Source organism: Chelon labrosus (genome assembly GCF_963514085.1).
Source record: "Chelon labrosus genome assembly, chromosome: 12".
NCBI lineage: Eukaryota > Metazoa > Chordata > Actinopteri > Mugiliformes > Mugilidae > Chelon > Chelon labrosus.
Genome location: NC_140345.1, coordinates 10651145 through 10677131, shown reverse-complemented (window position 1 = coordinate 10677131; position 25987 = coordinate 10651145). Strand labels below are relative to the sequence as shown.

Genomic DNA, 25987 nt, shown 5'->3' with positions numbered 1-25987 from the left:
TGTAGTGTGAATGGTGTCCAGCAGAGGGCGCACCCTTCAAGGTAATTGATTTCAGAAAGACTCAAATGAATTTTGAAGACTTTATTCTGAAAACCACAAACACAGAAAACAGATTAGGATGTACTTCATACAAAAGCTTCTCTATCAAACAGTCAGTCTAGAGGTTTTATATTAACAAATAAATAAAAAAAGGAGAATCTCGTTAGGTAAAAGACAAAGCCTCAAATCACACTCATTATTATTATGTACAACGAAAAGGCGACTGTTTTACACAATTACTGGTAAACTGAAATGCCTTTACGATAAATATCATGAATAATGACGCTGCCAAACAAATTCAGTTTTCCTTCTGAGTCCTCACAGTTTCACAAAGTGCCATATTATTACTGGAGGCTTATAGTTATTTAACAACGGCTCAAAGAACCAAATAAGTAGCCTTCGAAATAATTACATGGTTTTATCCTACAGTCATGTAGGATAAAACCATAGGATACATGTTAGAGCATCATACCATCCACTAAGGAAGTGAACAGAGTCATGGATGAGTGAGGAAGCTGAATTTAGATCATCTAGTTAATGATTTGTACATGGTTTATCATGGCAGGGTAGTTAGCTACAGGATATCAATGCTACATTGCTGTATATGGACTTTATAATGCCTGAACTTTGCACAACGGCCTTTCTTCATACGATGTCATCAGCGCAAAGATCCAATGATGGATCAAAACCGGCCAGTGTTACATGTAAAACAAAATGCTCATCAGCACACCTCATGTATCTACATTAAAGCTGAAATACACACGGCCATTATGTACAGGCACAGACATACAGCAGGCGTCAGTGCGCGTGTGCCGCCGTACAGCCCACGGTTTCCTTCTAGAGAGTTTGGTTTCAACGAGTTTAAAGCATCGTCGTAGTTGCAGTCTATGAAGCTCAGCTCTGACAACATTCACTCGATCACACGCGGTAGTTAGTAGAGCCGTCGTTTGGTTTCAGTCCCGGCTGGAAAACTCTGGTGGGTCCGAGCTCTTCTCAACAGTAACTGTATCGCTCTTCTCCTGCTCCTCATGACTTGATCTCGATGACTTTGATGAAGGGGAGTGGTTTGTTAGATGAGGTGGACGGCTTGATTGGTTTGCTGTGACGGGAAGAAGGAAAGAAAATTAGTGCTTTATATATTTAAACTTGTATTTTATTTCAGTTAATCAGTGTGCAGATGTGCAACTAGATTAGGTGGATATTTGAGTGCGGGTGCCTTTGTGTGTGTGTTTGCATGTGTTGTTTGAAGCCAGGGGGCAATGTGGGGCTAAATGCAACATGAGATGATTTATTCTATTATTTATTTTGACACATTTAAAAATGGAAACCATCCCTGCTACTCATACATAAGAAAAAAAATGGTAATGTCAAAATAAGCTACCTGTAGACAATCTGGGGGTTGCGCTCTGATGAAAGGTAGGAATTTGACCTTTGTCCTCCCAGGAAGTAGTCCATCTGGTCATGCATTTCCCGGTTCTGCATACACAGTAAGTTTTCAGACGTCATTTAACACCAGAGAAGGAATGTGCAAATAAATGACAGAGAGCAATCTGGTCTCTCCCTTTTTCATCTCTACACAAATCAAGTTGAGCAGGTTTGTTCTTTCACCTTTTCCCACATTCCCATCTTAACTCTGACTCTACAGTTTAAATTCCTCTGAAATTCCACAGAAGGGTTTTTTATGGGAGAAAACCCATAAACAGTCCTCACCTCGGCCTCCAAAAATGCCACTTTCTCCTCCAGCTCCGCGATCACGCGGTCCCGCTCTTGGATCACCATGCGAGAGTTCTGGAGCTAAAGACGAGCAAACAAACCCACAGTCAAACAGTGAGCGAGCCATGCACAAATATGAACATGGAGACAATGCGTTTGCTTTATAGAGTCTCACACATGTGCGTCTCACCTGTTCAATCATGTGTCTGACTTTCCTCTGTTGACTTTTCAGCATGTCATCCAGATGGTGGATCTTTTCTTTGAGGATAGCAACCTCCTTCTCCAACTGCTCAGCCCTAAAAACACACAGACAGTTATAGCACACTTCATACTGCCATGCATCCCTAAAGATTATATTCATCTTGTATTATGTTAGCTAACCTTTGATCCCCTTTGTGGCCCTCCTCTCTGATCTTGCGTAGTTCGCCCAGTTCGTCCTCACGGTTGCGGATGGCCTCCCTCAGGGTGGTGCTCTCCTCCTCCATCCCTCCCAGCAGCCTCAGGAGCTCCTCAATGCGCTTGTCTTTCTGCTCATTGTCTTCTTCTGTGATCTTCAGCTTCTCCTCCTGTTGGCTCAGATGCTCCCTAAGCCTGCTGCCCTCAGCCTGCAGTCTCTCTTTTTCCTCCAGGTGTTTCTTCTCTGCTTCTTGCAGCTGAGCATACAAACGCTTGCTGACTTCTCTCAGTTTGATCCTCTCTGCTTCATCCTCTGCATCCTAAAAGAAGAAGAAGAATGGAGTCTTAGGTAAGCAAAACTATAATTAGATGGTGAAGTAATGTAAAATCTTGTTTTCGTTTCGGCAGTTTGACTGTAAGAGAACAGGTGTGTCAGGGTGCGTCACTGAAGGATCAGTTTTTCCCACCCATCTCTGCAACACTTATGTGTGTACGCTGTGGTGTGAGTCACAGAGAAATGTCTCTAATCGGTGCAAAAACTATTAAACTGGACACAATGGTGTCATCTTTTAATGTGAGTGCAAGACACTGCTGTGCGTGCGTGCGTGTGTCATAGGTGGCACAAAGCTATTAAAGGATAAAGCGTCTGTGGAATGAGGAATGAGGGCCTAAAAACAATAACACTTGCAGGCACTGGAACAGAATGTGCTGGAACAACTTTTCATACACCCTGGGGTGATATGAGCATATTTACTCTTTCACTGTCATGCTAATCAATTCTTTTTCCCTGTGCGCGTATCGTCCGTTTAACATTGCACCTCCTTCTATCTGTGCGCCTCTGGGAGGGGATCGCTTTACACTTGTTTTCCAGAAGAAAAGACACGACAGCGGACTGAGGCTATGATGTACAGGTTTTTCTCTGTCACACTGACTCACACATATAGTATATACACAGCCATGAATAGAGATTGCTTACCAGAGTGTCAGCTTTAGGTACTGCTTTGGGGGCAGGCGAGCTGCTCTTTCTGAAGGGAATACCGACCTTCCAAACATTTGTGTGCGGCTGAGGGGAGAAAAGAAGGAAGTCAGCAAGGAAAGGGTGAACGATGGAGATGAGCGGTAAAGGAAATGCCTTCAAGCACACAGGATGAGAGGATAACAATAGCAAGGGCACAGCAAAGCAGCTCAAAATAGGCCTACCTTGCTTTTGGCCGCCATCTGCTCTCTCAGATTCTTCAGACAATACCTCACCTGTATTAAACAAAGACATATTAACAGTTAATGACATATTAAGGTGTACCCTTTAAATAGCATTTTAACATGTGTGCGTAACCTACTCCACTAAATGACTAACATAGGAAATGGATCAACAGCTGAGCAAAAACAAGGGAGAAAGAGACAGAAGCCTGAGAGCAAGGAAGAATTTACATGATGCAAATTCTTGCGTAATCCTGGATAGAGGAATGACAGACTGGTGTTTGTGTTAGTGAAGACGTCAGAGCCAGATGCTGCTCAGTAACTGACCTCCTGTATCTGTGAAACTTCATCTGACAGCATCTTCAGGTTGTCTTGGTGTTTCTGCTGCTCTTGTTTGCGCGCCTCTAGATACACCTTAAAACGGGGAGAAACACGAACGTTAAATGAGTAAAAACACGGTCACACACGCCCTTTATTTCTTTAAATAATGACAGCACACCTACCTTGATAACTTCCACCTGCTCCTCGGTAGTTTTGACCGGCTCGGGCGTGAAAACTGTCCTCTCACTGGGTGGCTGCACCACCGCAAAAGCTCGTCCGATTGGCTGGAGATCAGAGAGCAGAGGAGTTGGTAAAAGGGCATGAGATAAATGGCCAAACAGCATAAGCAAATGTGAACAAAGACAAGCTGGATCGTGTTCGTGATCGATATTGCAACAGAGCATCTGGGGGAACAGCAGGAGCACATCCGTTTAACATTTATTATGAAACATCTGTCGGGAACGCCTGCATGAATGATGTAATTACACTGGCAAAAAAAATCCTGACCAAAAAATTATTGTATGGCAGACTGCAAGGAGTCAGAAGCCTTAATCACAGAGGAGACTAACTCTAACATTTGGTGCTTATTTAGAAGTGGCAGACGGACAGAGTCAAAACCATAAGAAGAGTGAAAGGAGAGGGACGTGCAGACGAAGGAGGGGGGAGACGTTATGTAACTGTGCCGCTCTGGTGGTCCCCCTGGTTTCTGTAGAACAGTGGTTGTCTTGAGAGAGTTTGAGTGTGGGAACCACGTTAATGAGAAGCTAATGGCAACTCTGGTGTGTTTATAAGTAGTTTGTACACTTTTGCACTGTGAAGATTAACTCTAATGAACATTCAGATCCTCAAATGGATTGCGTGCATCATCCAAAGAATTTAACATGTTCCTTTAATGTCTGACAACAAACAAGATGCCGTGTATCCAAAAAGATTAACAATTTCTATAAACCTCATACTTTGCCACAAAATGCCACACCACTGATTTGCAAATGATTTCAAACTACTCTCCGCTGCTCATGTCCAGACCATAGCCCCGGTTATCATATGCAGGAAGTTCTTACCTTGTCCCTGTGCTGCTCTGTGCTCCGAGCTGCCTGGTTCTGGTCGTGCAGTGTGAGCCGCAGACGCCTGCACCCCTCCTGAAAGATCCAACGAATGTAATGAGATGGAGTGAATCCACAAAGAGACCGTTATACGATGGAGAGACTGACTGAGGACTATTTTGAGGAGGAGAGGGGAATAAAGAGGAGGAGAGACTGAGTCATAGTCACAGAGCGAAACAGAGAAGGAGGGAGAGAGGGGGGGTCGTAACCAGTGGGAGAGACTGGAACAAGCGTCAGAGCAAAAGCAAAAGTTTTTCACAGCCGCACAGAGACAGATTGTTTCGTTTAAATTGTGTTCTACGGACGTCAGAGGGACTTGGGCGGAACCTCTTCAGCCAATTGGAAGAAGTGTCCGGATTTCTGGGAACGCGGGCAGAAAATGTAATGTCAAGCAACATGGAATACGTCCATGGCAACAGTAGCCATAAACTGTTTGGAAAATTAACAATATAAGACAGAGGAGTGGGTTGGAGACAATACAATGAACGCTTGATAAGCACTTTAAAAAGAAAAACACGCAAACCTTTACAGATATCTATTTTAGTCAGAGGAGAGAAGTCTCTAACAGGAAAACACTTAGGCGGGATGTTGCTGGGTGTGTGTCTTTCATTGCATGGAAGCCTCCTAATAAGTAATACCCTGTGAGTGTCTGTGCAACGGCAAGTATGCGGATGTGAGGGAGGAGGTCAGAGACATTATATAACTCACTCCAGCCCAAACTATTTGTTCTGTTTATTTACCCGTGGGTGTCCTCCTCATGTCAACTCAGAGACACGCAACAGGTCAAGATTAAACGGTTGCAAGTTTAAACAAAAACAAATGCAAACATGCAACCAGCGATATCACTGTGTGCACAGTCATAATCAGATTGGTGATATATTATACTGGCTTGATTAGTTAATAAATTACAAGTCTTGTGTGTATCTGTTTGTGTTCTCTGCCAGATGATGAGAACTGTTTTCTTTTGGTGTATAACTTGCAGCCCAGCAACTGTATGCTGTCTCACTTTAATGTCCGTTTACTTTTCCTCATGCATCATCTTCATCTGCAGATATTATGATAGTTTTTTTATTTTATATTTTTTTTTTTTAAGTTTTAAAGGACCAGTTTTAAGGATACAGAGCCATCTAGTGATGGGGTTACATATTGCAACCAGTTTATTATTCCAGCCTCATTGTTCCCTTTATCAGCATGTAAAATAACACATGTTGACTTCTGGAGATACAAAAGGCCCCTCTTAAGGAGGGCCAACACTAAACCAGTACTACCTGGACTTTTGAGGGCAACATATCACACGCTAAAATGAAATGAGGATCTTTGGTGCATGTCATTTTCTCGTCTAAATGAAAGCAAAATGAAAACTTTGCAGCGACAATTTCACTGATTAGTTGATTCATCGATTACTCAGAGAAATAATCCGCAACTACTTACATAATGACTGTTACGTTTGCCAGTTGTGTGGACTTGTTGCTTTGCTTTTGTCTTAAGTGACAATAAACGGACTATTTGTAGGTTCTTGTATTGTAGATTGGACACAACAAAACCTGGATCTTTATAAAACGAATACTGGATTTTACTTAACTAAAGTGATACATTAATAGATAACAAAAATAATCCCTTTTAAGTAGATTACAATGAGTGGCTGTCAAAATGAATGAAGTCTCTGATGCTGTATAGAGTTGCTATTGTCTAATGCACATAATAACCCTGATATTAACTTGACTGCGTCGTGTAATGCCATGATAAAGAAAGGTTATGATATAAAAGCCCTTTGTATGCTACAGACAGCCCGTATATTAGCATGTTATCTGTCCAGGAAGTACAGCAATGGAAGAAAAGGTAGCGAGAGCCAGATGGGACACAGGGTGTAGGCGTTCAGAAATGGCACATAAACTGCAAGAACAATATAAAAAAGGCACAGGAAATAGTCTCGCGGCTACAGTGGGGGTCCAACTACGACATACAAGGCTACAAAAGAAAATGAAAGGAAAAAAAAATCCCCCTCCTGTTCAACATGCTTGCCTCTCAGATTGCAGCCATCTGAATGCTCTAATAGGGTGCACCGATTGGGAGAGGGGAAAAAAGGAGGGTGTGAGAACAGGGAAACAGTGGGAGGGTTGTTAAGAAGGAATCCATCATTATCCAACTTCTCTGGGCCATTCACAGACAACTAAACAAAGACTCCGCTAATCCTAGCTCTGGCATAATATATTTACAGTCTAGTTTTATCTTTTATATCCGCTGATACGCTAAAATGCCGTCTATACGCCGTCCAAAGACAACCTGTAATACTAGACTTCCTGGGAACACGGACAAAGGGACCAGTTGGATGTGCTCATGGACGGTGACGCATGCATGCGCATGTACACACAAGACACACAAACTAGCCCAAAGTGCACACTACCTTTATAATGGAAGAAACATGAAACTAAGCTCGCACACAGCGTCCACGCAGCTGGGTGCACGACAATGGACACAAAAGGTCGGAAGGTGCAGACAGGCTGGAAGGTATAATGGATATGAAGACGCTTTTGTTTTGGACTTTGGCATCAGGAGGTCTGTAAATCATCGGAGTTAAACTTCCTGAAGGGTGACTAGCAACTTGGGAATGTTGCTGGTAAACAGATCGTGTATTTGTCCCTCGGAGATCAACAACACCGTTTTCCGTGTAAAAGTGTTTTGCTTTTTGAACTGATCTAGCAGCAGGTGTCATCATAAATAATAAAACCTGTTCTTGTGCCTCCAAGTGTAGTGTTTGCTTTCCGCAAAAAAAACAAAACAAAAAAAAACGACATCCTCAATTAAATCACTTTGTCCCTCTGCTCCCATACACGCCGCACAGATGCCACTTTTGTCTTTTGTCCAACTGCATTATAAACCTCGGCCTCTGAGGCTTTCAAACAACAGCTGTGATCCGACGGCTCAGCTGCTCGGGCCGCAGGTATTATGTCAGATTCATCTGTACCAGAGCCCATACTATAACCAAGTCTCTAGACTGTTATTTAGGGAAAAGACGACGTCTGTTTCTATAGATTCCTTTAAATATTTAAATAGGCAAATCCTGCCAAACTTCTCAGCACATGCGTGTTGTCCTAACACAAGCAGCTTAAGAGCATCTTTGCCTAAATAAAATATAGTTTAAACTTCAAAGCTGTGACTAAGATCAGGAAATATTTGATATTGTTTGATTTCAAAGAGAAGCTTCCAAAGTCCACCAACCTAAGAATGTAAGCTTCAGCACCAACTGACACATTTTGCCCTCACGTGACTTTTGCTTGATAATTACTGAGGCAGTAAACCAGCAGGGTTTATTGGTAAAATATGACACTAACTTAAATACCTTCCAGTTTTGACTCACTGCCTGAAACTTGAAGATGTCACTACGGGCCCTGGCAGATTCTGACTTCACAATGTTCTTGACATTTTACAGATTAAGTGATCAATAATTAAATAAAAGAAAAGTTACCTGCAGCTCTATTTTTAAGTAACAAACCGTGACACAAGTTATTGTCTCAAGCGACAGTCTGCACACACTAAAAGATTAAATTAAATATTAAGTACACTTGAAGAAAGGCGCCACCTGAGGCGCCAAGTGTTGCGTTGTTTGCACGTTATCATCATGTGAGAACCTGAACAGGTGAGAGTAAACATCCAGTGCAGGATCTGAGTCGGACAGGGAGAGCTGTCATTAGGACAAACTGAACAGCGCAAGAGAACACTAAAATTTCTACATTATCTTTTTCCACTGTTGCGTGAACCAGGTGTGTTCTGGCATATTCCTATTCACATCAGTGTGTTTCTGTGTCATAACTGGCCCGTTCCCAGCCAATGATGTCAGACACTCCTGACTGAGACGGTGACTGGGGATGAGGAAAGACATTGGAAGTGTGCTCAGAAACTTATATTACAATGTCTGGAGGGCTAATTGTAAGTGTTTGACCAGATAAAACAAATAAATCATCTTAAAGTAAATTCTTGGTTTTCAGGCATATATCTGAGTTTTGGTTATTATTTCAATGTTCATCGCATCATGTCAGTTCCAGGAAACTAAACAAAATAACTATTGAAGTCCTCTGTCTGATACATCGGGCACATTCCCTCTCCGCACGTATCCTTACAGACATATCCCTGATAACCAGACGCAGTGCCATTTACTAATCTTTCAGTTCTGCTCAGTCACTGCGCCATGTTGAGATGAAATTACCTTAGCAGCTTTGTTTAGTCTGGCTATCAGCTACCTGGATGTCAGGATAGAGAGTAACTGCATGACAAGCTGAATTTGACTGTGATAAAGATACATTTGTGTACCGCATGGAGCTGATGTAAATGTGCTGTTGCGATAAAACGTCATGTATGATAGAATAAACAAAGGCTGAACAAACCCAGAGTCTCATATATTTCTTCACAGCACATTCCTCTGGGTTGTTAATCAGTTTATTAACTCTGTACTTTAACCTTCTTGACGGTTATTTACACAACAGAAAGTGAAGTTTAAGTCTAGACAAGTAACACATATATACAATCTAGTGTGCATATTGGTTATATTTAATTCAAATACAGTCTTGATTGGCAGTGCCACTCTAATATCATTTGAACTCAGTGGACAGGAGGCAGTTGGAGCTCGACAGGAGACTGCTGAGGTGGAGGGCGAAAGTGTCGCGTTGCTCCGCAACCTCGTAAACCTCAGTGCAGGTTAACAACTTGCTTGTTCAGGTGAGGTAAATTATTAAACCATTAGCACGGCAAACACAAGATAAAGTGTGTTTGACGTGTGCAGCTGCTCATCACTCATTTAAAGCAAAAGCAGACGCTCCAGGTCAAGGAAGTGTGCCGTTTAATCCTGTTGAAGAAAACTTCACAGGTGGTGAGCCTACTGCAGGGGCAAAGGCCTCCACTGGCTGTCACTGCCGCAACTGTGAGCCCTTAAATGATGCAGGACGAAGGCACTTGTGACAAGACACAGATGTTATTTGGACTAATTCTGGGGAGCTGCCTCGTCTGTGTGTGCGTACTTGGAAGGGTGAAGGCTAATGCTTTAATTACCACAAAGCCAGAGACTTAATAGTAAATACACCACTTAGAGCAGATGGAGCCACTCGGGCTGAAAGTCTGAAATCCAACAGAGCAGAGCCATGCTCAGAAAACAGGAAAGAAAAAAGTGGACCAAAGGATTAAGAGGAAAAAAGTAAGAAAGAGAATATATTAACTTTAGTTTTTTTAACTGAACTTCACTTTGCATCCATACAGGAAATACTCCAGACAAATATATAAATAACCTCGGCCAACTCACCCCATGGTCTTGGTTTTTGATGTCTTCAAATGTACACAGGCTTCTTGACACTCCGTTCATTTTGAACAGAAATAGAATAAATACTCCACAAGCAATAAATAAAAGTCACAATATATAAATCTTAGTCTGTCAGAGGAACTCCCCGGTGTCTCTCTGTAGACGGTAGTTGCTACTGTTATCGCTCTACAGCCCGGTGCCTGCTGTTCATGAGTCTGCTCCCTCCCCTTTCTCTGCTTTTCCCTGCCTCTCAGCTCTGTGCAATAACTTCTCTCATCACGTCACTGTGAGTGAACAAAAACCAAGAAACCCGCCCACAAACCAACAGATACGGCCAAATAGGGAAGTGGGGAGGTAGGGAATAGCAGAGAGGGGAGGGTCAACGCTCTATTACCTGCTGCTGCTACCGGTATGACAGCCTCTGAAACAATGGCCTCCAGAAACTTATTTATTATTACATAAGGTCGACGCGCATTAGCTCAGGTGAATTGAACTGGGAGTTATTTGAAGGTATGAAGAAAATGTTGATGTTTCTCAGTTGTGAAAAGGCCAACTCCCAGTGAGATCAGCTAACCAATGCATAATTGATTAAAAAACTTTAAAACCCCAGACTGTTAAAGGAGTGTCTGATTACAAAGCAGCGGAAACCAAGGGATTCAGTTTATAGATTTAATTCACACGCCATGACTTTTTATTCATTTTTTTTTCAATAGAATTCACACATAATTACAATTTTAGATTTTTTAAATATTATAAAAATAAATCCATAATGCATTACATATATATGTAATAACTTGTATGCACACCTATCAAGCATAACATTATGACCACTGACAGGTGAGGTGAATAACATTGACCATCTTGTCACAATACAATGTTCTGTTCTGCTGGGGAACGTTTGGATCTGGCATTCATGTGGATGTTCCTTAGACATGTAGCACCCACCTAGACCAGACCAGTTCCTATTTGTTTCTATGCAACATTAAAATGACGACCACTGCTTCACGTAAGTCATTTGCCACAATTAGCACCATCCTACCTTAACTTTTCAGTTCAGGCTACTTACTTTTACATATTATCGTGCAAGAACAGTACGGAAATGGGCCAAACACATACACACATGTCAGGGATATGTCTGGAATTACAAGCCTCCCAGACTTGTGATGTATTATTAAAAAGCTGATTTAACAATTAATCATTTTATCCATGCAAAGTTAAATGAAAATACTGAATATGTCCCTGTGGTAGCATCTTTAGTTATAACATAAAGGTATTCTAACTCTCAAGTCTTCACATTTAGGAATCTAGTACCTGCAAAATCATGCTTTAACAAATAACTGAAACGATCACTTGATTATCAAAAGTGCTGAAGTGAATGCAGAATGATTTCTCAGTCAGTCATGAGTTCACGATGCATGCTTGACAATTTACTGACACTAACTGATATGTATTATGTGTTTTAAAGCCTTTAAATCTGTCTCTGGTTATTTCAAGTGCTCTGACATCGTTTCTGTTGAACTACCTGAGCACCACGTTTCAGAGGTAACCGAGTTCAAATTAAAGGATCACGATGACGTTGCAAGAGCGAGCGTTCCTCTGCTGGCATGTAGCGGACTGCAGCAGCAGCAGCAGCTGATCCAGGCCTGCACAGACGACAAATTGGATAAAGACTTTAACGGCATTAATGACCATTGAGGAGCAAACAACAGCTCACTGTGGCACACAAGAGATGAGGCTAAGTGAATTTGAGGCAGCAGCAGAAAGCAGCACATGCAGAAATAAACACAGGAGGATGTAGATCACTATTTGAAAAGGAAGCAAATAGCAATGAAATTATTAATGTTGCTCAGGAATTAATTGGGTTTTTAACACGCGAACATTTCAACCGTATCTGCTAAAGCTCACTAAGCAAGAATGTAGCTGACTTTTATGGAATGAGGCTCCTCCACATTAACCTGGCCACAACAAACACACCTAACCTTTATTGCCTTCATGAACTAATCTCAGCCATAATTATGTGTTTATTTCTCACAGGTAACCACACTCAGACAGACTGATCCAGAGATTAGACTGCAGACTGTTCTTCGAGTCTATGTTTACATACATCCACGTCTCAGACTGAGACTGAGGACTGAGTCAGAACACTGCCATTCACATTCATTCACACTTCATGTCTCACATGACTCCAGTGGTCTCCGCACACACTTGGTAGAGCACATTTTCAACTGTGATGTCTTGCTAAAACATTTTGTCTATTCGTGTGTCAGGCTGGAAAGAATCCCAGAGTGCACTGTGGGTTTTCAGAACCACAAAAATCTATAGTGTGTGCCCATTTTGAAGTTTTTACGGTTGAATAAATGTCAGTGATTGTTTGGAGACCACAAGAAAACGATCGATGGGAACTGAATCCAGTTAGCAGATCTACAAAAGTACGACCTTTTGTCATCTTTGACCTTCAATTTATATTTCAAGTTTTCTATTTAATATTTAAAATCAAGAATTGGGTTAATATTTTACGTGAAACTTTTCATTTTTAAGATTTATTCAGTGTTCTTTTCCATTAAAACAGATGTTCTCAAAATGTTCCATTTAATTTTAACACATGTAGTTCACCTCCCATCATAAAGCATTACACAAGGTACTCCACCATATAAAACTCTGTAAGTAGATTACAAGAGCAGAAATGCAGCAGTTAAAATTTTATCCAGACTGCTGACGGTCCACTTTCTAGGTTTATTGGTGTGCACAGCATCTAATTCTTTTATCTAGTGATTAAAATGGTTTAAAAATTAAACACTTGCACCGATTACACATTTAATCAGATCACAAGAACGACAGAGCGGGAGTCTGACCAATAAACCTGACAAAGTATCTTGTGTGAGGATAAATGGTTCGGGGTCCAAAGTTCACTTGGATGACACAGAGTGAGGATGTTTTCTCAAAAACCACAATGACACATATTTTAGTGAGAAGAGGATTTTCCACACTTTCTGCTCCTTTATTCTTATCATGGTTGTGGCAACAAATGATTTCATGTTTTATATTTAAATATGATTACTTTTAGGACGACGATGTAATTTGGTTGCTCATTTTCATGTAAGGAGTTCTTCATTTACATCAAACTTGCACAAGATTGTTATGTCACCATGTCAGAATGTTTTGTCTTCCTGGATTCAACATTGATCATCAAGGATTGGTATTTATAGTAATGACGTACTACAGCAGTTACACTCTTTCCTCCACTCCTTATCCTCTTTTATTATATATTGATTCTAATGAATAGTTTTGCCATTGTATCAGGAACGCTTGATTTATTGTACCCAAGGCTAAAAGACTAGTATTTCTGCATGTAGAACCCCTGGAGACAAATGGTTATTATTATTAAATCGCTGGCAGGACTGCGTTCCTTCTAAACAGCATTTGTAATAGCAAACACGCCACAATGGCAAAACTCAACACACCCAGCTCTTGGAAAATCAGGTTTACAGTTACGTCAGGAAAACTGGAACTATATGGAAACCCACTCCCACCCATGGAAAGTATGTTGAGGAGCATTTTTTATAGTCTAGCAAAACAGGTACTGTACACAACATGTTGACGCCGTACAGGTGAGGTCACACTGGATGAGAGACGTAGTTTCGCAGACGGTGCATCTGGTCCTACTGCAAACATTAAAGGTGCGTCTCCACGCCAACAACTTTGTTCCAAGTCAAAGTTAAAAGTTCAGCGCACTGTAGGCGGAGGAGAATAATGGCTCTTTCACATCTTTTGTAGATCTTTAACACAATGGCATGGCGGGAGGTAAAAAAAACAATAAACTTTGTGAAAATCAGCTGGAGGCCCTCACACTTCTGAAGCACAGACACAAACATGGCGTCTCGGAGTAGTCAGACACACTCTGATATGCGTGCCAATGTGCCAAATAGGATGTAAACACATAAATAACCAGAGGAGTTGGCGTAGTGTCCCTCCAGGGTGCTAACTTTCTTTCTGCAAAAACAAACTCCTGAAGTCCTAAAAGCGTTTAGTCAAAATGAATTAATTCCTTGAACCTGAAATTTAGAGACTAGATGGATTAACGACTGGAGGTGTTACAAGAATAATAATCATCTTCTTGCACAAGGTTTTATTTCATCAGACACTCGTAATTCTGTAGAAGTTTCCATGAAACTATTTTCGCATGGATCCCATCTGCCCTCGCACATTCCTGACGTGCCTCACCCTGCGGTGCTCCTGGCAGCGGCAAAACATCCATCAAATTACTATACCAACTGTACCACTGGCATTTCTGTGGCAACCTCCACTTCACATCTTGATCCTGTTTACACCGTTCAAAGCCTCGTCAAACACTCACAGTTCATTCGTCTTAAATCTATCAGGTGTGGGGCAAAGGTGGATTGTTTGGTATTTTCCTGCCTCTCCGGGCCAGGGCCAGTGAAGAAAGAGGCTTCTGTGAAAGTGCCGACATTAAAGTGAGTCGGACGCTCAAGAACATTTCTAGAAAATAAACCAAATTTATTTTAGTGAACAATTAGATTAGATTCATTTTCAGAGAAACAGCCCAATTATACTGTGTTGTTTTGCCTCGAGCCACCTGTAGTTACCTTGGTTTTCTGCATGGTTTGGTACAGAAAGAATACAGCAGAATTGATGTGTTGAGGTGCAATTCAAAGGAAGCTATAGTTTACCAGGCAAAGAGGAGGCCAGGACTATTTATCCAGCTCTGCAACAATCACATGGATGTGTGAACGTGTCCACAAACAGGAACCCCTGCCCCTTGTATCAACACACCGGCCAAGATGAGTCTGCCTGATGTAATGAACAAAAACTATTTTGCAACAACAACAACATGGGCCTCTGCAACAAGCCAAATATACAGGCACATGGTTAAATAGCTTGTGGTGTTACTCAAAATTAGTTTGCAGCTTTCAGTGCAGAGAGCGGATTTCTTTTTTTTGGGTCATTTTAATCATTATATGGTCAATAGACGACGAATAGTCCACTCCACACCATATACAGACGAACTATGTATGTTATCCACCGAACACATTTTACCACAGCAGAACAGGACAGGTGAAGCTATCAACATTCAGCAGTTTGTCTGCACAAAAGAAATGTTTAAGCTGCTGAAAAATACAAAGCTGTAAACAGACTGGCAGCATAAATAGACACTAGGAATGCACTGAGCGTCCTTCGGTGTCGTTGATTTTGGCAGCGATAATAACCATTGCATGCTTTGGCTCAGCTGGAAATACGCTGCCATGGAACTCAGCCTCTACTTTCAGTGAAGTAGTGTCTTGCAAAAACAAAAAAACATGACACCGCCCTTTCATCTTCTATCTTTTCAAATAGTAAGCATCCGTAAACATGGGAGAGATAATAGATGAAGTATTTGGGAAATGTGCATGTGCAAAAGGTTTGTTTGTAGGGTTATTGTGCTGGAAATAAATATATTTCATTGTTACATGAACAAACAAACAGTGAGCTCTTTAATCCAGTATTCTGAAGTAGACTTGCTTTGAGCACTACTGCATTTTGATTTAGCTGGCAGTGATCTCTTCCAAAGAAGTCAGCTGACCTTAGGTTAGTTATTTAATCCGTAAACTTCAGTTGGATAAATGTCAAACACCTGACTCTTCTAGCTAAAAGACAACGCCCAGAAAACTTTAGTATGTATTCTGAAATGTGCAAAAGCAAATTAGCAGCAGTCACTTGAAATCCAATCACGACAGGACACAAAGATATCAATAAATTCAATAGATTTATTTTTGCTAAATCATGTAGTAGAAAAAAGATCTATTTGTTCAGGTACAGTGAGTGTGAAATTATTCCAGTCAACGATTACAACATATACCAGCATCTTTAAATTGTTTACAATGAAACAATCCTTTTCAGTACCATTTTCCAGTCGACGAGGACAAATTTTACATTTCGAAAACATTTTAAAACAATTTCAACTTCATCTGATTGTTCATACTGTATACACAATCAGCTCCAAGTAAGCCTACAAATGTTAAATACGGTTCGTTAAACTATTTAATGAATTGTATTTTGACTTAATTAATTAATTAAGTCGATTACAAGTTATTTTTAAAGAAGCTTTAAGGCTTTGTTATTAAATGACAGCGTACGTAAGAGGGAATGCATAGAAAATGTGCAGCTTCAACAAATACACTTAGTGTGAAACATTTTGGCCATTATTTAAAATGAAAAAAAATAAAAAATACTTTTGTGTTTAACAGTCATTTTGTGATTTTTTTTTTTTTTTTTTTTTTTAAACTGGACGGTTGAGTAAACTCTTATCCCAAACTATCTTCAGGAATAGGATACACAATTCCACAGCTAAAAATATACACAAAGAACATTTACTTTGTTTTCAGTGAACCACCTAAAGTACTGGTAAAGTACCATAATATATATTTAGCAAATGAACTGTGTGTAATATTGTTTTGAGGGACTTGTGGTTATCATTATTGGCTCAATGTCACCATTTGGTTTTTCAGTAGTTTTCTTGACGTTCTGTGTGCAACAGAATTCAGTCAGGTGACAACATGTAAACTGTTTACGCGTGAAATGACGAGGAATAGTGACGACTGTGACAAAGCCAATCTTGCTAATGTTAAGTGCTTGACCGAGGGTCTCAACCCTGAAACGGTCGGAATTTGTACCAATGATTCAAGAGGTATATTATGTATGTACATATGTTTGTAATCTAGTACCGAGTATTTATATGATGGACATTATGTAATGCTTTGTGATGGGAGGTGAACTATGAAATAAAAGGAAATTCCCTGAAATACTGAGGATGTTTTGTTTCCTTCCATTCACTCTGGTGTGGAAAACCATTCTCCTAGTAACCTTTACAATATGTCATTAACCCCCCTGTGCTTCGTACCCCACCCTCGACGTCTGTAGTGCATACCATTCTGCCTCTTGGCTTTACTCCCAGTCAACAACTAGTTTATGCTTCCCTTCAGTCTTGGCAGTGTTGTATTTTCCCACCCATCTCCTGCTCCTGACTTGCTGCTTTAGCACGAGCTGGTCCGGAGTTGGCTCTCAGTGAGGATGGAGGTGATGGTGGAGGTGTCGTACAGGCTGTCGTCATCGTCTGAACTGAGGGCTGATGAATCCAAAGCTGGTCGCCTTGCTGCCTGAGTTTTCCTCCTGTGAGACATCACATCAGTATATCCACTATTACCATCAGTGACTATATTCGCAAAGACTCTGACACGTATTTTATTCTCTCTTCAGTCTGTCTTCACAGTCAACTGTCATCATCCTGAAAGTAGTGGTCACAGTGCTCCCTCTGCTGACAACATGAGGGAACAACATGCATTTTCTTGGTACGAGTCGGAGCGTGTTTGTAATTTGATTTCCCCTGAGGTACATGAGTAATGCACTGGTTTACTTTAATGAATTACCCTCGTCACATGTGGGTGATGGCTGGTATGTTTGACACACATCACTGTGAAATACTGCACCTCAGGGAGTTTATGTGAATCTCTAGCAGGTGTCCACATCTGTGTTTCACGGCTAAAGAATCTGGATTCAGTAACACTGGCGTCATTTAAACGGGAAGGAGTGGAACGTGGTGATTCACAAAATACTGCTCTGATTATATGGCTGCCAGGAGGTGTCTTGCATAACTGTTACCAAAACTTTACAGTGATTAACAAATGGGAATAGAACCAGAAAAAAAAGGACACGCTTACTTTAGCTCAGTTTCCAGAGCTGCGACTCTGCTCTGCAATGCATCTTTGAGCTCCATCTGTTCCTCCGCGTCTCTCTGAGCTTTTCTTCTCAGTCCATCTATCCTTTCCAGCTCCGTCTCTCCTTCATCCACCTGTCTTTTCAGAGCCTTCACTCTCAGAGTAAGCTGCAACACAAGAGACGATTGTTGGATGAATCCCCACGTTTCTGTATACATTTCGATGTTTATATTCAACACATTGTTTGTACCTGGTCTCTCTGCTCAGTATGAGTCTCTCTCTCCTCATCCAGCGTCATATTGAGATCTTTTAGTTTCCTCTCCAAGCGACGCTGGGACGACAGCATATTGTTCTTCTCTCTTTAGGTCAGAAAAAATATAACATTTAAGACACAATAGCATTTTAAAGAGTCTTGAACAAGACACTTGTTCACTCATTGCAGCTGTGTAGCTGCTCTGTAGTTAAAAAAAGATGCATGCTTACTAAGTAAACTTTCTTGCTTGATGTTACAACTAAAAACATGGCCCCCAATCACAGTTAAAATGTAGAAAACCTACACTGCACTGGGTTTACCTCATAATTATAATAATAATAATTATAATAATTATAGTAATAGTTTTCATCCCAAAGATATTTACTCAAATATAAGCCCCCGAGAATTAAGATCACTTTGACTCCTGTACGTACCTTTCTTCATTGCGCAGTCGCTCTTCCAACTCCTGGATCTTGCTTTCCAGCTGGGAAACTCCAGCTGAGGAGCGGGACTGGCCCTCCATGTCGGCCACACGACTTCTAAGCTCCTTCAGCTGTGCCGGCAGACAAAGACAAACAGAAGGTCAACACTGCTCGAAACACACATGAGTAAAGTGTCAGCAGCCACTGGTGCATGTTGCACCTAAAAGCTACTTTTCACTTGAAAGAAGATTAGAAAGTGAAATTTTTACTTCAGGCAGAACAAGTGTTCAAATATTGATGATCACAGCGGTGGTGTATGTGGACATACGTGTCTCTCCATGGCGTTCTTATCCAGCTCCAAGTCCTGTTTGGACGATCTCTCCTGCATGAGCTCGGAGCGGAGCTGATCGATCTGGTCTCTGCTCCTGGCGACTCGGTCTGTCAGCATCTCCGCACTGCTCTTCTCCTCCTCCAGCTCCAACTCCAGACGTTTCAGCTTGTCCTGACGGAGCCAAGAAGAGACCAAAAGACAGTGTCACTAAACCATACTAATAAACAGTAACTTTAAACTTTTCCAGACTTAAAAATGTATATCACATAAGGAAGAACATCTTACCTCTAAGATGCGAACCTCCCGGGTTTTCTCATTTTGGCTGTTTTTGCTGGTCTCAATCTCTCCCTCAAGGTGACGCAGTCTGTTGGTGAGGAGCTCTTTATCTAGCTGGTGGTTGTCTCTCTCCTCACACACAAGCAGAAGCTCCTTCTTCTGTCGTGCGATCTAGATAAATGTATTATTACATTAGAAACTGTAAAGACACTCTGAATGTGCATAAATATAATCACCAAGTATATATTATTATTATTAGCAGTATGAGCAATATGAGCATTTATAATCAATATTTTAGACACACCTCTTCCTCCAGCTTCCTTAGATTTGCATTGCTTCTTTCCAGCTCAGACTGAGCGTCATTCCCATGACGTTGCACCTCTTGCATTTCCTTGCGTGCTCTCTCTCTCTGTTCCTCCAGCTGAGCCCTGAGGGCCTGACTTTCCTCTCTTGAGGACACGGTGAGAGACTCATACTGACAGACAGAGGGAGACAGGACAAAACAAAGAGAGAGTCGAATTTTTGTGCTGTATTTTCCAATGTACAGTGTGACGATCCAGGCCGTACAGACGTTCATCATTTGCACGGGTATCAAGAGGATCTATATTTACTTCTTTGTTGAGCTTCTCCAGTGCTTTCTCCTGCTGTTGTTTGGCCTCTTCCAGCTGGCTGATGGTCTGTTTGAGCGACTCCTTGTCCTTTTCTGTATCCTCCAGACGCAGGTTGAGTTCACGATGCTCCTGGCTCAGTCTGGAAGCTTTTCTCTTGGCCTCATCTAGTTCAGATCGCAGACCTCTCACCTCACTGTGGAGGGCGAGCTCTGCCTCTGAGCTCTCTGTAGCATTGGTCTGCAGCTGAGCCTGAGTAAACCACAGAGGATATACAATTATGCTTGAATGTTCACTGCTTCCTGGGTTATCTGACACAGTGAGCTGGATATATTGTTGTTTGTGAATATGCAACCTTACCTCTAGTCTGGAGAGTTTCTCTTTAAGTCGAGTGTTGGCATCCTTCTGCTCCTGCTCGGCTTCTTGAAGTGAGTTAACATCCATCTGAGCTTTGCTCAGACGTGTTTTACAGTTCTCAAGTTCATCCTCAGCTACTGAGAGTTTCTCTTTGAGCTGGCTGGCTTCACTCTGTGCCTCAACAAGCTTCTGCTGCAGCTCTGTCAAAGCGGCTGGGTCTGGGAGCTACAGACAGGAAGTCAAGTGAAGGATAAAACAAGTTCTCTTAGAATAAGAATAAATTAAACTTCAGCAGCTCATCAGTCAAATGCCAATCGCGTTATGCTAACAACATCAAAACTACAACTTACACATTACACAGATTTGTGCTGGATGCGCGATCCGTTAAATCTACTTTATTTAAAAAGATTTTAAATGATAGCTTTACGATGTTTCAACCCGTTACTGTGAGTTTAAACCAACCCGTTTATTTTTCTCCTGTGCCTTGGCAAAATCCTCTCTGGCCTTCTGTAGTTGGTCCTTTAGCCTGTCAATTTCATACTTCATTTCAGCCTCCTGGTTCTGGTGAGTTTTTTTTATGGAGATGACTTCCATGACCTTTTTATCAAACTCCGTCCTCTGCTTCTCCAGCTCAGACTTGGCCTTCTGGAGATCAGCACTGCATCGCTGGAGCTCCTGGAAATGTATGTAATGTAACAATTACCAGGTTAAAGTGTTTTATTTCTGTCAAAAAGGTAATTGACCAGTGCATCTGTGATCATGAGGAGTTCAGTGTATGTTTACTGCACCTGGGTGGCAGCCTGTGCCTGGCTGGGGTCCGGTATCTGTTGTTTCATGGAGGTCACTTTCTCCTGGAGCTCTTTTAGTTCCTCCTCAAACTCCTCTTTCTCCAGACGGGTTTGCAGAAGTCTGAAAAATTTGCACAGAGAACCGGTCTCAATAAATGATATAATATATGATTATTCTAGGTACTGCTTCGACTGTATAACTGAATCATGACAAGTAAGCATAACTGACAGTGGTGTAGAGCAAGTGAGTGATTATTTAATCTTCAAACAACACACACACACACACAAAAAACAACAAAAAACTAAAAAGTCTACAATAAGTTTTTGCTAAACACAGACAAATATAAGACCATCCAGCACTCCGCTGCATCTAAATAGTTTCTGCTTACATACAGTGTTGCATACAGTCACTGAATCCACTGTAAGGACACAATGGAGAATTTAAAAATATAATTTCCTGATGCTCCATAGTGGTACTGGTATTCAGCATTGTTTTTGTTCAACAACAGTATGGCCCACATTCATACTGGCACTCATGTAATCGAATCAATATGATCCAATATCTGACGGATGTGTCATACACACACTGTGTGTAATCCATTAGGGCTAAAAGCCATGATCTATGTGAACGGAGTGTGAATGGCCTTGACACGACACTAACACAGTTGTTAGCACAGTTAGCCACGCCTACAGCTCTGCATATCTAAACACAAATGCTGTTTAATTAGTGACTCTCACTGTGTTTCAGGGTTGCTGGGTGGCTCGCTGATATAGAGAGAGAGAGACAGTGACCAATGAGAGAGAAACGAAAACACAATACTAGTGGTGTAAGTGCAGAGAAACCATGAAAAGATGGTGGACAAAATCCATGTCTACAAATCGCAAAACCATGTTAGGTAAAGACAGTGAATCACGTGACTGTTGAGTTTCCATGTCTGAACACTCACTCTTGTTTTGTTGTTCGAAGCTCGTCCCTGGTGGAATGAAACTGCTCCATCCAGTGGCTGCTCTCATCTCTACAGTCTTCCAACTGCTGCTGCAGGGAGCGAACTGACGCATTCACGCGCAAGCGTTCTGCCTCGATCCCTGCATGAGACTAGGTGGAAGAATTAAGAAACTGTTTTAAGAAAATCCCTTAATTTTCACAGCATGTGTTTTGAGTGTACTTTAAACAACTTGACTGAGAAGTCATTCATATATTCAATAGAAGGGATTACATGTAAAAACGTTTTCTTTTTCAATATGCACGAACAATGTGACGGTATAGCAATCAGACAGGGCACTGACTGAGCGTGCTCACTGCACTTTGCATGCAGCTTCTCCTCTACAAACTGCCTTGTTGTATTTTAGTTTCCATTAGGGTTATTTTGGATTCATTTGAAAATTAAAGACATGAAGTGCACATTTATTCATACCACAGTGCACATGGAAATGTATAATAGCGGTAATTATTAAAAAAAATAAGAAAAATGTTCATAATCAAGATTTAACCATAGTCAGAGTTTTTCCTAAAATCAAACTTGTGTGAAAATCCCCCACTATCTTTTGCTGTGAGCCTGTTTTGACCAATTTGTCAAAATGTAAGCGATGCTCTGTAGGTTACTGTGAGCACTGCACACCTGAGACACCTGGTCCATGCTGCTGCGGAGCTTCTCCATGTCAGTACGGTACTGCTCTCGGAGCACTTCGACCTCTTTGTCATGCGTTGCCACCTCTTCCTTCAGAGCGCCTTTCAAAGCGGTGAGCTCCCTCTCTCTCTGTCGTAGGGCTTCCTCCAGCTTCTGTTTCAGCTGGCACACCTCCATCAGCTGTCCTTGACAAGACACCAGGTCCTGCACACACAGGGGACACACAATAGTGTTATAATTTCACACTTTCAATCGCAGCGCAGCCATCCCTAGAATGTATCTAGTCTAGATTTGAGTCTGAGTTTATTTAAATAATCCAATATAGTGGTGAAACTAACTATTCCTGTACTGTATATGCTGTTGTGTTTGGGTGACTATGTGTCTAGGGTACCGTCTTGCTGCCATTCTCTCTTCTCAGTTCATCTTGTAGCTCAGCCAGCTGGTCCTCCATCGCTCGCACTCGTGTCTCTGCATTCTCCCTGTCCATACGCAGCTGAGTCAGCCTGCAAAGAAAGCATGAATTAAACACCAGTGAATGATGCTTTCATTTCAAATTACTGGCACACTTGTTTGTCGAGTGAGTTACAGTAACTGCTTGTTTCAATAAACTGTCGAGCTCCTGACTCACAGACAATAGTGCCATACTCTGTCTGTGTGTATGAGTGTATGTTTGCTGTTGTGTCCTCACTCTGATTGTGTATCATTTAATTCTTTTTTCTTCCAGTCCAGCATCTCCTGGAGTTGCAGATTTTCATCCAGACAGGACTCCAGCTCGGCTTTCAGGGCAGGATCAGAATTGCTAACAGAGTCCTACACACAAATAGACATGATGAATAAATGAGAGCGGTGAAACGTAAGACATCAGGTGCCTCTGCTGGGATAAACAAGGGGCTCTTAGAAAAAATGTTGACGCAGGTTTGCATTTGCTCAAAGATCAATATGCAGAAGAGATTAAGTTCTTAAGAGCTATTAGAGATTAAGACATGCCCAGCTTTCTTAAACCAACATATAAAGAGTCATTATTGAAGTTAGATTATTGTGTGTCTGCACCTCTGACCAGACTAGAGGGCTTTAAGGATTAATCTGAGGATTAATCAGAAGCACACTAGAAGTAACCCCTAGCCCTTGGTTGAAAAGGTCTAAAGACTCAGAGAGGAGTTTCTCAACCAACCAATTTGGTTAGTGAAGCAGTTTTCTTTACTTGACAGTTACTACTGTCATCTCAAAGACTTGCATAAGCGTGTGTTGCACTGGATGTGATCCATGTAATTAGAGCTGACATAATTTGGCAGGTTACGTTCTGAACATACTTTGGTAGCAGCCAAGACACAGGAACCACAGTAACCACCCAAAATGTCAACACACAGTCTCCACAACTTTATAATATTTTCTTAAGAATTAAAGTCACAAGATCCATCTGCTTCCTCAATCTCTTTCTCTCTGCTCCACTTACCCTCATTTCTTTCTGAAGGGCAGTTTGTAGGTAAGCAATCTTTGTCTCGAGCGCGCTCTTTTCTTTTGTCCAGTCATCCCTTGGGCTTTCTTTGGACTGTTAACAAAAAGGTGTAACAGGACACATCCATGTACATTGTCTCTTTATTAAACATTTGCAGACAACTCTTCACAACATTCAATAATTTAAAAAAATAACAAACCTTTAGGCTCTGAAGGTTCTGAAAGATGACCTTGACTTTGTGCCTGATGATAACATCATTCTCATTACTCCTGGAAGGTGAAAAAGAACAAATATGATACATTTTCACTCTTCATTTTTATTTTATGAAGATAACAATAAAATCACTATTTGCTAAGACAGTGACCATAATGTAGGTTTGTACCCTTGTCTGAGGATGTTGTACACAGTCTTCATGGCCTCCTCCTCTTCACTGCTCATCTCTGCACTCTGACCCTGGTCCAGCAAAAGGTCAGGTGTCACCTTAAGACATAGATCAGAAAACTGCTCTTGCAATGTTGCGTGCTTTGTGCTGTTTGGAGCTCAGTGACAATCAGCCATAATGAACAGAAAAGATCAAATTCTTACTTGTGAGTCAGTCAGATTTGCCCGTGGTGCTTCCATTGAACTCCACTGATTATCCGAGTATCCAGGAACTTTGGTGACAGGTCCCTGGCTGTGTCCGAAGCTGCTCTGGCTTGGTGGAGGCCTCTGGCCTCTAGTATTACTGCCATCAAACCTGTTTATTAGTCTGTTCACAGGGGTCTGTCTCTGATTAGAGTGAAGCTCTTGTTGAGGTGAGTCAGTGTATGACTGGCTATCCCTCAGTGCTTCCTGTGACCTGTTGAGCCCTGCCTGATATGAACCACCCCACATATTCCTGCCAATGCCCCTCTCTCTATCACTGTCTCCCCTTACTCCAAACCCTTCATCTAGATTCCCATAACTACCAGATTTCCGATCATCTGGTGGCGTAGACAGCTGAAAGTCCTCATTGCCATCCCTGTCTAGGAGTGATCCATGGGACTGAGCCCGCCGTAATGCCCCTTCTTGCCCTCCTCCTACATCTGGCCCCTCTGTTCCTGGCTCTTTCTTCCGGGGAAGGCTGCTATTACCGTAGTGGTGCGCTGTCTTGAGCTGCACCCCATACGAATCTCCCTTCTCTCCATCCTTCAGGACCACATATGGCTGGCCAGCAATACCCTGCACCCTGACTGCTACACCATATTTGGAGGTGGTCTTGGTTTTTGGCTGGCCTCTGAGATCATTGGTATAGTGGACTTGGACACCGTGGCCCACAGCGGTCCTGTGTGTGCTCATGCTGGTTCCACAGGAGAAAAAAAGGGCAAAAAGAAGGAGTGTGGTTAGTGCACACATAGGAGGAAGATGTATGGATTGTCTGCTCCATCTGAACATTAGCTTACATCATTTTTAAGTCTAGTACTATCACACCCCTTTGGGTTATTACATTAGACTAAAATCATTTGGTAGACCTTGTTTGTTATGTCCACAACCACATACATTTATACCATAGACACAATTTGGAGTTTAGTGACGAACCTGATCTATCATCACAACATATAATACAAGAAATGGTAGTTTAAAGGGCAGAAATTACTTTAATGATTTTGTAATGATTTTTTTTTTTACTTTGCTATAAAACGACAGTAAAGCAAAAAGGTACTTTCCAGCTTTACCCAAATACAACAAAAACACAAAAAGAGATGTCTGTGTTAACAGTTTTCCAAAGTTAAACTTCATGAGAGGATGACTCACTGCAATGACCAGTACCGAAAACCTTACATCTAGACATCTACGAACAGACCAATACATCAGCTTGCATTAGCGTATAGGGATATGTTGCTATACAATATATGTCAGAAGATTTACCAAACTGTGACAGTTTCATAACAGCCTTAAATCCAAAGTTTGTTCTTCACCGATGAGATACTTTTTTTACTGTAAAATGTACCTTGTGTTTTTTAAAATTCAGGGTATGCCCTACGCCTATTCTAACAGAATAGCCAAAGAACTGAAGAAGAATATTAAGAGCTATCCATAGCTCTATAGAAAAAAGACAGCACAATAATCCAAAAAAATGTGGAG

At 41.5% G+C, this 25987-nt stretch overlaps 2 protein-coding genes across 2 annotated transcripts; both read right to left on the bottom strand.

Annotated features, from left to right (window-relative positions):
• Positions 1-48: 48 nt before the first annotated feature.
• Positions 49-10303, bottom strand: tuft1a (tuftelin 1a). Its single transcript, XM_084556299.1, has 11 exons — positions 10060-10303; positions 4728-4805; positions 3849-3950; positions 3673-3759; positions 3349-3399; positions 3125-3211; positions 2134-2468; positions 1943-2048; positions 1750-1833; positions 1421-1515; positions 49-1138 (listed from the first exon to the last, which is right to left on the bottom strand). Exons 1-11 carry the CDS (start codon positions 10117-10119, stop codon positions 1066-1068), a joined length of 1158 nt encoding a protein of 385 aa, XP_084412425.1. The 5' UTR covers positions 10120-10303; the 3' UTR covers positions 49-1065.
• Positions 10304-15395: 5092 nt separating this feature from the next.
• cgna (cingulin a) lies at positions 15396-25327 on the bottom strand. The gene is made up of 18 exons (XM_084557609.1): positions 24470-25327; positions 24267-24364; positions 24084-24153; positions 23882-23977; positions 23117-23238; positions 22820-22931; positions 22420-22632; positions 21748-21896; positions 20801-20921; positions 20475-20687; positions 19659-20237; positions 19352-19522; positions 19057-19218; positions 18769-18942; positions 18453-18571; positions 18016-18124; positions 17769-17932; positions 15396-17220 (listed from the first exon to the last, which is right to left on the bottom strand). Exons 1-18 carry the CDS (start codon positions 25295-25297, stop codon positions 17085-17087), a joined length of 3636 nt encoding a protein of 1211 aa, XP_084413735.1. The 5' UTR covers positions 25298-25327; the 3' UTR covers positions 15396-17084.
• Positions 25328-25987: the final 660 nt, after the last annotated feature.